General features: G+C 45.0%; 1 protein-coding gene across 1 annotated transcript in view; it reads left to right on the top strand.

Moving 5' to 3' along the window:
• Positions 1–653: 653 nt before the first annotated feature.
• Positions 654–15,069, top strand: part of Slc35f1 (solute carrier family 35 member F1) — a 408,594-nt gene continuing 394,178 nt past the window's right edge. Inside the window, exon 1 of the mRNA XM_060373138.1 lies at positions 654–1,502. Within this exon, the coding sequence (XP_060229121.1) occupies positions 1,336–1,502 (167 nt within the window). The 5' untranslated portion in view covers positions 654–1,335. The remainder of the gene's footprint in view (positions 1,503–15,069) is intronic.

Below are 15,069 nucleotides of genomic sequence, written 5' to 3'. Positions count from 1 at the left end.
GTTGCAAGATCCTTTCCCAGGCAATCTAGATAAGGGCATTTGAGAAAATGTCCAGAGTCAATTACGGATTGAAATGAAGATCAATAGGTATAAGGAATGCCCCGGACAAAGTCCGTTCGGTAGGAAGTGGGCTTGGTTTCAGGGATAACACAGTTATCCCTTTGACAGCTGGAAGACCTTGAAGGAGCCATTAGGCTCTCCTGATGGGTGGTTTACTTCATTTAACTCTTACAACGACCCTGGGAGACTCGTGAGTAGCCTTGCCCTAGAATTTAAGAAACTGCCTGGCATCTGTCTCTCTGTTTTCTTCAGAAGTGCCTTTAGAGTTAGCTGGCTTTCCTTTCACTGGGCTCAGTCGCCTAAACGGAGATGTTTAAGGGGTGACTTGGTTTGCTGTTCCCAGTTTCCAGAATGCATCTTTTTTTCTTCTTCTTCTTCTTTTGGCGAGAAACTGTTTTTCTTCCCATTTCCTCCAGGTCAATTCTGATGAGCGTACCTGTGATTATTTCGGGTGCTCCGTTTGGATTTGTTACCTGGACCAACAGCTTTCTCTATGTAGTGCCGCTGTCCCGGACCCGTGGTGCTGGATTCCGCAGAGCCTCCGCAGAAGCAAGAAGAATCCTCCTCAGTTTCAGAGGGAGGTGCTGCCCTGCGTTGCCCTAAAAAGACAAAATCGCTCATCACCAGTCACAGCATCCGAGATCTAGGGTCTCTTTGGACGCCAGGAGGTGCCTCCGGAGCGCCCTCTGGCGAGGGCAGAGAGCGCCTATCCAGACCCCCACCCCGCGCCCCCCTCCGCCAGCAAGGCGCCCCCGCCCGGCGCTCCAGGTTCACTCTCGGTCTCTTACTCCGTGAGACACAGACGGCAGCTTTCTGAGCGAACCCGGCACCAGCTGTAGCGGCGCCACCGCGACTGCTATCACCAGGACAAGCCCCAGGCACTGGGAGGGAAGAGGATACCCAAGACCCCCGTTCCTCTCTCCGCACGGTCCTCGGAGTGGACCCGGCAGCCCCGGGTCCCCGCCGACCCCCTTTGCAGCCACTTGGCGGGGTGTGCCAGGACTTGGGTCGCAGCTCGGGAAGAGCCCGGGAAGGAGGCGGCGGCGGGCCCGGAGCGAGGGTGTGAAGCCAGGACTGGGCGGCGAGCCGGAGAGCCCTGCGCTGGGAGGAGGCGGCCGGAGCCGCGGGTACCTCCCCGCTTCGTCGCTTGGCAGGCGGCACCGCCTCCCGGGCCCGGGCTGCTCGGCCGGGTCCTCTGCGTGTTCCCGGGCCCGGAGCCCGCGCACTATGTGCGGGGCAGCGTTCTGAGAGCCAGCCGCCGCCGCCTCCGCAGCGATGATCCCTCCCGAGCCTCCACAGCCCCAGCTGCAGCCGCCACCGCCGCCGGCCCCGCCGAACCATGTGGTGACCACCATAGAGAACCTGCCAGCGGAGGGCAGCGGGAGCCTGTCCGCCTCCTCCCGGGCTGGCATGCGCCAGAGGATCCGCAAAGTGCTGAACAGGTGAGCGCAGGAGCCCGGCGGGGACGCCGGGGACAGGCGCTGCGGGCGCCCAGCCCGATCTCCCTCCTCTCCCCATCGGACGTCCCCGAGGTCCTCTGGGACTGGGTCCGGGCCAGGGGAGATCCGTGAGCCGGGGCGAGCCCTCCCCGAGCTGACGGAGAGGCCGCGGCAGCTTTGTCCTGGCGCCGGGATTCCCAGAGTGGCGGAGCTGCGGACAGGTCCGGGGAGCGAGTTGGGGAGAGGTGGGGTGGTTCTACCTGCGGCTGCCCTGTGTGTGTCCACACTCACACTTCGCATCCTCTCGTCGTTTCACTTCCCCTCTCCACTCTTATCCCGGCTTTGCGCTCTGGGGACTCCTAAACATGGCCTGGGCGGAGGCGGGAAGGCGCCGGGGCTGCGGTGATGGCATGGAAGTCGCCAACCTCTCTCTGTCTTTTGCTCCGCCCTGGTGGCACCGACTCCCCTCCCCAGGGGCATAGGGTCCTGGTGAGGAGCCCCTTACCCCAGACAGAAGGGGAAAAAACACTTCTGTCCGGACACTCGGGTGACCGCGGAGACTCTTGGTGGCTTTGGAGCAAGGAAAAAGGCTAGAGGCCTCGGCCAGACCGGAACAAAGTGCAAAATATTGCGGGAAGGGTGTGAGAATCAGATGCCTGCTTACTCTGCTCTGAAGCTGAGCCCGAGGATCTCCCTGGCCTCTGGTGCCGGAATCTGCCTAGTGGGTTATCAAAGGACAGGCATGTTTTAGGTTGAGGATCCTCGAGTACCTTCCCCCCTATTGTACCTTCTCTCCACAGTGATGTGAGAGGGATTTCTGCTACTTAGCTAACTTAAATGATTGACGAGCTGTAGGCACCATTCACGTAGCCAGTTGCCTGAGTGTGTGGGTTTCAACGCTTCTGTGGGGTAACCCTTCTGATGGCATTATTCACACATGTTTCTGTGTGGTACTGGTTTTGGTGGCAGAGGTTCCCTGATGAACTCACAAGGGATTGTTTTGGGTTTTAAAGCTCTGCAGAGAGCATGAATATATGTAGAGATATAACTTGAGAAATATTTTTGTTTGGAGACAGTGGTTGTATATACTATTCAAAAACTGCTTGTTAAAATTTGTTTATAATAACTCACTTATAGACATTTATGTCTAATATCAGACAAGGATTTCACTCTTAAGCGAGACATGAATTGGCAATAGGAAGTCCAGTTTTACCTTGTCATTTGTAGCTTTGGCTTACAAAACCACAAACATTGCAATTAGAAGATGATTTTTTTAAGAGACTGAAAAAAAAATAGGGAACATATTATGTGTGTACCCTGTTCTATGTGAATATCTAGTTTTAAAATCTCTAATATGTTAAGCAGAATACACTTTAAATTATTAAATTACTATGTTCCTCATCAAAGTAGAAAGCACTGATTCCATGGTTCGTTTGCTAAGTTATTATTAAGGTAACAGTGGTTGTACTGCATATACAGTGAATCTTAAAATCCAGAAGGATAAACTCACAGAGGTAGGTTTGAAGGGACTTGGGCGGTTATCATTCTTTTTGCCTATACCTGGCCACAGGACTAGTGGCAGACCCATTTATCATCTTTGACATTGGGCTCTTCATTTGTACAATGTGTTTAGTGACACCTGTAACTTAACTCACCTGTGTCAACTCCCTGTCATATCATGACTTGGAGAATTAGATAAGACTGAAGAAAGAAACCACTTTGGAAAATGGAAAGTTCTAGTTATCATTTATTCAGCCTAGGTTTGTTGCCCAAGACAAGTTTATGAGAGCCACACACATACTTTCATGGGTAGAGCTTTGAGTTTACTGAGATGTGTGATCTGTGACTTGACTGAAATTATTTTCTGTGTACAGAGGAGAAACTGAGACATAGGTTGGATTAATGACATTTCTATCTCAGAAATATGGGATGAAACCTTAGACTTATAATGTTTAGACTTAAATAACAACAAAAAAACCCATTCTTATTTGTCTCTCAAGCTCTTCAGAAATTGCAAAATCCTTTTTTAATATAATAATAACTTTCCCTCATTCTTAAAAAGCCAATGACACATTATTCTTTTGTAAAAGGATGTCTTTAAGATGACTGAAGACAACCTGATGGAATAATTTTTGTTTACATGATGGGCTTTTGTGCCGGGATCGATTCAGCAAGATTAGTAGCAGCTCCTGAATGACCAGTTTCCCTCTGATGGGTAGAGCGTGATTGGTGGTGATTGACAGTGCTTACATGTTGTTCTTCCTGTTGAACCATTATGGAATCTAATGACTACAAAGTCAGCTCATTGGGACCTATTTATAATCATCTTTGTTTATTTACTAAAATCTCAAGATCCAGTCTTATTTTCTCTACTTTGCCTCCTTTCCCTTCTTCTCTCTTCTCTCTCCCTAATACATCTGTGTCCTTCACCTGCATTGCCTTATTCACACAATGTTGTTAGCTGTTCCTTTGCATCTATCCCTGGCGTGCACCAATTTCACTCCTAAAAGACTTTCATTTCAAATCACAAGCTCTAGCCAATGTAAAACAAACATACAAACCACTATCACCACCACAACAAAAAACCCAAGCCAACCAAACAGAAAACAAAAACAAAACAAAAAACCAACCAACCAACCAACTAACCAATCAACCAAGTCAATAAACAAAAACCTGCCCAATGGAATACTACTCAGGGAATCATGGAATTTGCAGGCAAATGGGTAGAATTAGAAAAGATCATCCTGAGTGAGGTAGCCCAGACCCAGATAGATATACCTGGTATGTACTCACTTATAAGCAGATTCTAGCCATATAGTACAGGATAGACATACTACAATTCACAAATCCAAAGAAGATAAGCAACAAGGAGGACACAAAGGAGGATGCTTAAATCTCACTCAGAAGAGAAAATAGAATAGAGAGAGGAAGTTACTGAAGAAGGGAACAAGACAGAAGCCTAGCATAGTTGTCCTCTGAGAGGCCCCACCCAGCAGTGGATCGAAACAGATGCTGAGTCTCGTAGCCAAACATTGGATGAAGCATAGGGAGTCTTGTGGGAAAGTGGGAGGAAGAAGGACCTGAAGGTGCCAGGAGCTCTTTAAGAAGACCAAAGGAGCCAACTAACCAGGACCCAGAGGGGCTTGTGGAAACTGAAGTACCAACCAAGGCCCATGCATAGAATGGACCTAGGGTTGTTACACAGATGTAGCAGATGGGCAGCTCAGGTTTCATGTGGTTTCCTAGTAAGGGGAGCAAGGGTTGTCTCTGACATGGACTCTGTTTCCTGATTTCTGATCATTCCCCCTTGGCAGGGCTGCCTTGCCAGATCACAGGGGAAAAGGACTTCTTCAGTCCTGATGGGACTTAATGAGTGGTGAGGGTGGGTGGGTGGGGCAGATAAGAGGGAGGGGGCTGTGATCGATCAGGATATAAAGTGAATAAATGAATTAATTAAAAATGCTCATCCAGCATTTGGCATTAATGCAGAGTTGGTAGCATTCTCTTGCTGTGAGTTGGAGGAACCTCTTTGTTTCCCAACTAGGGGGCAGCTCTGACCATCTCCTTGGGGATATTCCCGAGTGACAGGCAGAGGAGATAGGTTGTGGAGTATTAAACCATAAGACAGGCAAGCCTGGTTAGTCTTGGTTTGAGCTACCTGGCAACCAGAAAATTGAATGCAAACACATCAGATGTCTGTCTATACACTGTCCACTCAGGGACAGTTAAAGAGAGTTAAAATACTAACTGATACTTAACTAACGGCATTTAGAATTAAAATACAATATGAACATTACAAGAACATCCATCTTGTAGAATTGTGCATCAATTTCTTTCCTTAGCGGTGTGTCATCTATTGACTTTAAACATGCATAGAGCTAGATTGCTGTATTTTGTATAAGAGAATTAGGGCATCTCACCAGTGGTCTAGTCTCCTGAGTAGCAAGTAGAATATCATACTATACAAGACTAATGAAAGAGGTGGTGCTGGATAATTCTTTTTTTTTTTTTTTCCTTAACCAGTGAATAGTGTCATATCCTTTCTCTACTCAAAATTATTTTAGAGATAGGGTACAAGAAATAGAAGATGTTTTAAATGCTGGTTTGATGACTACTTTTTGATTTTAAAGACAGAAAATTATGTACTGATATAGACAGATAAGGAAAAATTATGCCTGACTATTCTAAAGTTACTTTTTGTTTTTATAGAAGAGTAGTATTTATTATCCTGCCACAAACAAGCAAGATATAATAAAAAGAAAACACTTCAAGGACAACAGTTGATAACCCTTTCACAGAAACTGCTGACTAAGTAGATTTCTTTGAAACAAACAGGAGTTGGCACTAGCTATATATTTAAAGTGGCAACGAGTTTCCTCCAAAATGATTAGTTAATGGAATGTCGGTTAAAATGAATGCTTTGTACATGAAAGCTTTTATAGAACTTTTCTTACTTCAACATCACTAATTCCTAGTTTTTTGGTCCATTTTCTTCTCAATAAAACAATTGTTGGGTTATGTGGGATAATGAAGCTATCTGTGAATTCTGAATCTTTTGGTTGAGATGTTTAGTCATTTGGTGGAAGTATTGGTGTCTCGGGTCATCTATTCATTTAGAACTTATTTTCAACTTAAATTTTTATTTTACTAATTTTCAAGCTTTGGATGCTTTTGAAAATCGTAAACCAAAGAGCATTAAGGGAGAAGAATGCAGGAAAATTGTTAGAGAGCCTGCATGAAATTCAAGCCAAACCTGGATAATTACATGTGAGATGGGTCAACGTGGTTAGACAATCTTTCTGTGTCACTTACAAGGCAGACAGAATGATTGCTAACTGATAGAATGGTTGCCCTGGAATAAGGTTTTTGCATAAACATTGGATTAGATTCAGCCCTTGAAGACAGTATAATATACGCCATACTTTCTTATGAAGTTAGAAGTTAAATATTGTTAATGAGGTTCTGCCTCAAGCTGCTTCTTTTAACAGATGTCAAAAATGAAAGGGGAAGATCAACTCATAATGAGGATATTAGACACAAAGTAACCCAAATGAAACTGGATGATTAAAAACAAACATTTGTAGGGTCAGTAAAGAGGGTCTGAAGGATGCACTTATTTTTAACTAAAAGGATGAGTTATCTTTTAAAACGATCGTCTAGAACTTTTGTATTTGTGCACAGTGCTTGAGTGAATGTTCAATAAAGGGATATTTGGTTTACCTAGGTAAATATGATTCATGTCAGTCCAAGTAATTTATGTGTAACCAGATAGACATACATTTGCTTTCATCTTTTACTTCATCAAAATCGGTTAGCTCCATAGGGCCATCCAAGCAGATGCCATTTCTGCAACTCACTGCTGCAGGTGTAGATGCTACAAGCAACTGATCTGGCTGTCTAGGTAACTTGGAAGTTGCTTAATGCAAGGGATGCTATCTTATTTGGCCATTATTTATCCTAAGAGTAAAAGGCAGAATGTATTACTTTTATATTTTAGTTGAGCATTTTTGTTTGATAGCAGGCTAATGAGGATTTACTGTATATTGTTCAAATACATTATAATTTCTTGTATATCTAAAGGAGTATGACTAAAAAGTTAAACTCTATTTGGCATATGGAAAAAAATCCATAAATATTTGATGTGTTTCTTGACTGTCAAGAACATATATGACAACATAGTCATTTGTCCTAAGCAATCATTATGTACTGGAAGGCTCAAATTTGACTGAACTGTATTTTTGGAGTGGAATTTATGATTCAGTTCTCACTGGGGTAGTTGGCATGCATATTGATATTGAGAATGTAATGTTATAGTCTATTATCTGAATTGTTTTACACAAATCTCCACTGGATGCTTCCAAATTTCTCTCTCTCTCTCTCTCTCTCTCTCTCTCTCTCTCTCTCTCTGAGATAGTTTTCTTTCCATTGTCATCAAAAACAATTTGAACAAAAGCAGCTTTTTTTAGGGAGGAATGGGTTTATTCAGCTTACCCTTCCAGGTCACAAGCCCTCATTGATAGAAGTCATACCAGGGAGTTAAGAAGGATCTGAAGTCTAGGATTGGGACATAAAGTGAATGAATAAATAAATTAATAAAAAAGAAGGATCTGAGACAGAAAGCATGGAGGAACTTTGTTTACTGGCCCATTTTCTGGCTTAAGTTCTATTGGCTGTGTTAAACATCCTGGGAGCACCTACCTAGGGCTGGTATTATCCACACCGGGGTGAGTATTCCTGTATCAATTAGCAATCAAGACAGAGCTCCACAGAGGTTCTCATGGGCCAGTCTGGTCTAAGGTTCTCTCTAAAGTAACTCCAATTGTCAACTTGACAATAAAAACTAACCAGGACAAATGCTCTAAGTTATGTAGTTCTTGGCTATATAGCTAGACCTTGTCTAGCACTAACTAACAAAAAGACAAACCAACCAACCAACAAACAAAAAACCGAACACTCCCAACTCCCAATCCTAAACAACAGGTAGAGTTTTCTGAAAATATTAATGTGCTGACAGTCCACAGGCAACTCTTCTGGAGCTTGACATATGTTTGTGTGTTGCAGACAGTGGAGATGTCAGATATGACAAGACCACACAGATCAGTGAGCGCAAGGACTGGATACTTTGATATGCAGCATGATGTAATTGAATGTGGCTATTTGAGTTAAAATCAGCATCCATTCATTCAGACAGCGATTCCAGTCCTTATGTTTAATACCACAGAACATATTTTTATACCACAGATCATTATAATATGTCCTTTTTAAATATTTGTTGTCCTTTTTTGGATGGGGAAACACACTGATATGTTCACCTTGCTGAGCTCCTTGTAAGACCACAGAGGAGGGAGATGGTGGCAGGCTGGGCACAAAGCAAGAGAGGTTACAGATGGTATTTGCCCTTGGGATTGAAAGATAAGCAGGGTAGAGGCATTTATAAGAAGAGGAGACAAAGAATGAGCTGTGTGTGGAGGTCAAAGATTGGGAAAAGACATGGAGTTTCCTGTTTGAAGACATTACAGGCTGAGAAGGATAAAGGGTGTGGAAGTGACTAGGACTAGAATTGTGGGATGAGGTACACATATAAAAAGCCTAAGGTGCTAAGATAGTAGTAAGACTTCACTTTATTGATTATTATTACGTTATTGAGTAGAGAAATAGTAGGTTCAGAGACATGTTTCTACATGATATTCTGGGCACAATCACCAGGCCAGAAGTCAAGAAAGGGCCTGGAGTTGGGGGTCAGTTAGGAGACTGATACAGCTCTATAGGGGGGTCAGTTAGGAGACTGATACAGCTCTATAGGGAGAAGGAGAAGGAGATGGGTGTCTACACATCATGGAGGCAGTTGGGATGGAGAGGGAAGGGCAGACTCTGGACCAGGGTGAGGGAACTGATCAGGAAGAAACCTGACATGGCTGGATCTTAGCTTACGTTCAGTACTGAATTGCTCAACCTTGATTAGAAAAGTCATTACAGGAGAGAGGTTTGCTCCTTAGAAATGAAGGAGTCTAGGATGCTAAGTGAGCCAGAGAGGCAGTCAGAACACCACCAGCTATACAGAGCACTGCGTATACAATAGTGCTGGGCCCCAAACTGTGCTAAGGACAGAAGTGAAGAGAAAGCATTTAGAAATGCCTGCAGGGCTCTGATAAAGCACATCTCTGTTTTGTTCTAAAAATTTCAGAGACCGTGTCCTGTATTTAATTTTTTTTTTTTTGCTATTTAATTTTCTCTTATAGTTAATTTTTATTGTATTTTACAACTATATGGCCTGCCCTGAGTTGAAAACTTTTTAATTTTGCAGCAGAAAGTCTGAGAATTGCAGGTCTCTGTTGGCTGTCTAACTGGGAGCAACAGGAAATCTGGTTTTTGGAAGCTTGTCTAATCCCAGGTGGGGGAATCCTCTGAACGAGTCCTGCCTCTGCGAATCTGACACATTACCTGGTTATGTGGAGTATTATCATTTGGCTCTTAAATGTCCCGCAGAGTTCACATACTAAAGGTTTGTTCAGTAACATTTGGAAAATGGTAGAAGAGTTAATCAGTGAGACAGAGGGGAAGAAAAATAGGTCTTTGAACAGGATATTTTAACTCAGTTCCTCTCTCCCTTTCTCTCTGTTTCCCTCTTGCCATGAGGTAAGCAGCTTCCTCTGCCCCAACCCCCCACCATGCTGTACTGCTATGAGGGGGTATAGTGAAGCCCCTGAAAGCACGATCCACAAAACACATCTTTCCTCCTTATATGTTGTTTAGTTCCAGTATTTTGTCAAGAAGGCAGACAGGCAGGTAGTAGGGTAAGCTGACAGTTGAGCCACTAAGCAACAAGGCCTCAGTTGAATGGCTTAAGAATCCTGCCTGAAAGCCTCCTTACCCCCTGGAAGCTATCCAGAAGTGAGAGACGGTAGAGAGCAGCAGCTCTTTTCTTTAGAGTGGGCTGTTAAATGGAGAGTACCATCTTTTAGGAATCTTACAGTAGAAGAGAACAAGTCCTTATATGAGAAGGTGGGTGAATGTTGCCTGGAAGTCCACATATGTGCCTAGATCATCGATTCCACTTTATCTCAAATTCTGAGAAGCAAAGACTGGGTGCCAGTCAGCCATTGAACAAGTAATTACTAAGTCAATGGAGAGGATGATAGAGACATTGGGCATTCTTCGGGAGACAAGGCAGCAGAGGACTCCACTTTTTTTTTTAATAATAATTTTTATTTTTTATATTACTCACAGGTTATTTACTTTGTATCCCAGCTATAGCCCCCTCCCTCATTCCCTCCCAATCTCACCCTCCCTTCCTCATCTCCTCCCTGCCCCTTTCTAAGTCCACTGATAAGGGAGGACCTCCTTCCCTTCCATCTGACATAGCTTATCAGGTCTCTTCAGGACTGGCTGCAATGTCCCTCTTCTGTGGCCTAGCAAGGCTGCTTGTCCCTCTGGGTGGGGAGGGGTGTTGAAGAGCTAGCCATTGAGTTCATGTCAGAAATAAGGACTCCACTCTTAAAGAGGCTAAAAATAGTGGGTGGGGGCAAAAAAATAAACAGCCACATGTCAGTGATAACACGGCATGCTAATACTAGGCATAGAATTGAATGACGCAGGGTGGCATGACAGAGTGGCAATGGAACTTTAACATGGGTGGACCTAAGAGGTCTTGCTCTTATGACATGGACCCTAATCAGAGTGACCAAAGGAACTAGTCACTGGAGGCATAGAAGGAATGGCATTCTAGGTAGTTTTGATGAGCTGAACAAGCATAATGAACTGACAGAAAGGAAGACTGGAGTGCAAGAATCAGATGCCACTGAGAAGAAAGACGGAAGAGACAGGTAATGCCATTTTTAAGTGGGATGGAGAACATGTGAGCAATTTTGAACAGAATGGGCATTGGGTAAAGCTTGAAAGGGTCATGTGGGCTGCTGTTGGGGAATGGATCACAAGGGAGGTCTGTGCTGTGGAGGAAGGGCATGCTGGGAGCTGAACTGGGCAGGGGCAGTGGAGATGGGAAAGATGGAGAACACGGGAATGATTTGCTTCAGGCAGTAGAGCCTTTGGATTGACTGAATGATTTTACAGGCTGGCCGAGGGAAAGGAATATATAAAAAACTCCCAGCTTTGGATGCTTAAGCAATTCGGGGGTGATAGTACCATCTTGAGAGCAGAGAAAGACAGCTGGGGAACATGTTTGTAGACAGGAAACTGGAGTTGAGTTTACTTCTTCCAAGTTGGGTTAGAGAAGTCTAGTGGGAGTGCCAAATGAAAGCTGAAATTCTGGGCAGAAATGGGTGCTTGGAACTTTGGATATGGGAATCCAGGTCTACCCGAAGGTAATGTGTGGAAGCAGGTAGAAAGATCTGGAGAGCATACCACCCTTTAGAGTTAAAAGGAGGAGGCCCCAGCCAAGGGAGGACAAGTTAAAAGTAAGAAGCAGACCAGGGGAATATGATGTCCTGATGCTCAGAGAAGGCATTTTCAGCAGGACACAGTAGGGCATGTGTTGTGATGGTTTGGAAGCACAGAAGTCCTCAGGGTCTGTGACAGCACAGGATCAAAAGATCAGTGCTAACAGGAAACTTGGTTTGGAATGGCCTGGTCAAAGAGACAGAGCAAAGCTGTTGAGAAGTTTTGCCTTCGAAAGGAGGGTTACTCTCTAATAACAGGTCCCTGGGCTTGTGGCAATGTCTGCTGGAGAAGGAAATTGCACATGCAGTATGGAAGGAGATGAAGGCCAAGGAGAGTCTAGAGAAGGCCCGGGGAAAGGGGTAGGCCCGAGAAGAGGGAACACTCTGTAAGGTGAAGGTGTGCGGTGGGGAGGTGTGCCCTGGGGAAAAGCCCATCTGATGGATTCAGTGGTGGGAAAGAAAGCCAGCTTCTCTCAGGTGGCTTCTCTGCTGGAGAACTCAAAGGCAAAATTTCAGTTGTGAATGGAAGGTGCCGGGTTCTGGGGAATGGGTGGTGGGTGTTTGTACACAGAGAAGTGGGAGAGTGAGGAAGGAAACATGCTGAAGTGTTATGTGTAAATGTGACATTTGTGGTCGGGATGCTGTGTGTGTGTGTGTGTGTGTGTGTGTGTGATAGGTATAAGGAAGGCACTGTTATTTACAATCTGCCTTGAAAGGGTTAACCTACTGAGGGACCTCAGTGGGGACCCTGATTTAAATCTGGGAGTGGGCAAGGAAAGAGAAAAGCAAGGGATTTTTATGTGGTCACCTGAACTTTGGTGCCTGGACCACAGTGTCCCCCTGAGAAGGAGATTTTTTTTTCTTTCTCTCAGGCAAGTGACAACTTGTGGGGGCTTCGATTTTCGCAGTGGTAAACCAGTTAAAATAATCCTGGCTCATTTCCCATTGGATGTGTGGGGTTTTAAAATGAAACAAGACCAGGAGAGGCCTGGAAAGCCGCCAAGCCCTCTGTAGTGGTTATCCTGGTCACAGAATTAAAAGGAGAGCCTGTGTTCCCGTGGCTCTGCTCTGTCACTAAGGCTGTGCCACATGCTGGCCTGAGCCTTCAGCTGACAAGGCTGTGAATGACTCTGCCCCCTTGGCTTGCCCCTGCATTGTCAGTCCCAAGGGAAACCACCTACTTAGGAACAAGGCACTAGTCTGTTTATGTCAGTTGTTTACTATTATCGTTTCTTCAAGCAAATATATCTTTTCTTCCCTTTTTTAAAAAAAGAAAGCCTCTCTTGGAGTCTTTCATGTGGCATGGGCATACGGTACACTGTATGCTGTCAGAGCTGGCGCTTTGGCAGCACCTCTGGGTTGCACGGGGGGTTTGACAGGCTTCAGGAAGGGGTTAGTACCTCTTGAACCCAGCGGGTTTCCCACTGAGGGAAGGCGGGCTGCTAAGACAGAGCGGTTTTAGAGGAAAGGGACGAGCCGCTTTAGTATGCTAATGAGGGAAGCCCAGATGCGGGGCTGATCAGTGCAGTTCTTTGTGAGGTGCCCTGGTTGGCTGCAGTCTCTGTCCCCGCGTGGAGGCCGCTGCGGGCCGGGAAACACTGCGTTCTCTGAGCTGCCCTCCCTGGCAGAGCATCCTGTGGGCAGGCGGGCAGCGGGTGTGGACCGCGGGGACCTGCGGCCAAAGCTGCTGCGGCTCATGGGTGTTGGGTCGCCCAGGAGACTCAGGGGCTTCTGGACAGCATGGAGGTGCCATAAATAGGAAGGACATTTGCAACCTCACAGGATGGGGCTCTTTGCACTTGCAAACTGCCAAGCCTGGCGTGTGGAGTTCTGTCTAAGCTGAAAGGGTTTAAGGGTGCAAGTCAGCTTTTAGTTGTTGGTTGAGTCAATTGCATCTCATGAATCAAACAAGCACCACCTTCCAGTGAGCCAGGGGGATGAGGGGGACACATGCTTTGGTCATTTCCCTCAGGGATGCTCTGGATAGGAAGGGGTTCCAGCAGCCTCCAGCAGCCTCCAGCACCTTCCAGGAAGAAGAGGCTTAGTGAAGGTGTCTTGAAGTAGCGTCTGCATGGCAAGAACATGGCATGTATAATGACTGTGTTCAAACAGTGAGCTCTCTGTGGACACAGAATTTGGTTAAGTCATGATCAGCCACCCATAGCTGCTGCCCCTAGATTTTATCATAAAATTCAGGATCATAGTATCCCTGAAGATATGAATTCCTAGAGTGCAAGTGTGTGACTGTGTGTGTATGTGTGTGTGTGTGTGTGTGTGTGTGTGTGTGTGTGTGTTTAGGACAGAGGTTAATGCCAGCTGTATCCCTCAGTTTCTCTGCCTTATTTTTCATCTAACAATTTTGAGAATTTCACGTTTAAGTAATTTGTCCACACCATTTCTAGCCCTCCAATTCCTCCCAAATCCCCCACTCCCTCTCAATGTCACGGACTGTTCTTCTTTCATATATATGTATCCTACTGAGTCCATTCAGTATTGTTCACATACACATGTATTTGAGGCTTACCGCTTAGGATCAGACTCCTATCAGGGGATTCATCCCGGGGAAGATTGATTCTTTTTCTCTCTATCAAGAGCCAATGATTGCCTGAAGCTCTTAATCTAGGTGTAGGGCTTTGTGAAAGTTTCCTATCTATGTTGGCTTATCAAGTGTTGATTTTATTATGCAGGTCTTGTGCAGGCAAACATATTGTTGAGATTTCACAGGTGTGGCTTCCTGTCACATCTAGAAGACAGTATCCTGAAGCAGGCAACCTGGTCCTCAGAAAATTCCACTCTTCTGCAAAGCTTCCTGAGCTTTTAGCTGTAGTTACTTTGTAAATGTATAGGCACCATGACCACTTATTCTCTACATTTTTGACCAGTTGAACCTCTGTAATCAACTCCATCTGTTGCAAAATGAAGCCTCTTTGATGAGGGGTTTGCACTATACTTACTGTGTGTATAGGGATAAGAGCCCTCTAAGGTCTATGACTTCTCCAGCCATTAGTTGTTGGCTGGGTTTATAGTACCAGGCATGAATTCCCTCCTTTTGAACAGGCTTTATGTCTTAATTGGGCATCTGTTGATTACCCCCAAGGTATAAGTGCCATAATACCTTTCATAATATACTAAAAACATTTCTTGGGGTAACTCCAATCAAGCAAGTGAAAGACTTGTACTATGAAAACCCAGCTTCTTTGAAGAAAGAAATTGAAGAAGATATCAGAAGACAGAAAGACCTCCCGTTCTCATGGATCAGTAAGATTAACAGTAAAGCTGTCCATCTTACCAAAAGCAATCTACAGATTCAAGTCAGTCCCCATCCACATTCCAACACAGTTCTTTATAGAGCTCGTAAGAACAATACTCAACTTCACATGTTAAAATAAACAAACAAACAAAACCCAGCATAGCTAAAACAATCCTGGACGATAAACGAACTTCCGGAGGTGTCATCATCCCTGAGCTCAAGTCGCTACTGCACTATCAGGGACACCTTGCCGGTCATTGGTACGTTCTGTAAGTATTACATACAGCTGGGTGGGACTTCAGGCTACTTCTTTTTTTCCTTCAAAGCTTCATAAGTGCCTTTGGGCACCATAAGACTCCTCATAGAAGAGGTTTCTAGGTCAGTTCCAGCTCCATTCCTCTAAGTTTGTGCCTAAGGAGTGTGT

This window comes from Meriones unguiculatus, chromosome 20 (assembly GCF_030254825.1).
Source record: "Meriones unguiculatus strain TT.TT164.6M chromosome 20, Bangor_MerUng_6.1, whole genome shotgun sequence".
Lineage (NCBI taxonomy): Eukaryota > Metazoa > Chordata > Mammalia > Rodentia > Muridae > Meriones > Meriones unguiculatus.
This window is presented reverse-complemented; position numbering and strand designations above follow the sequence as displayed.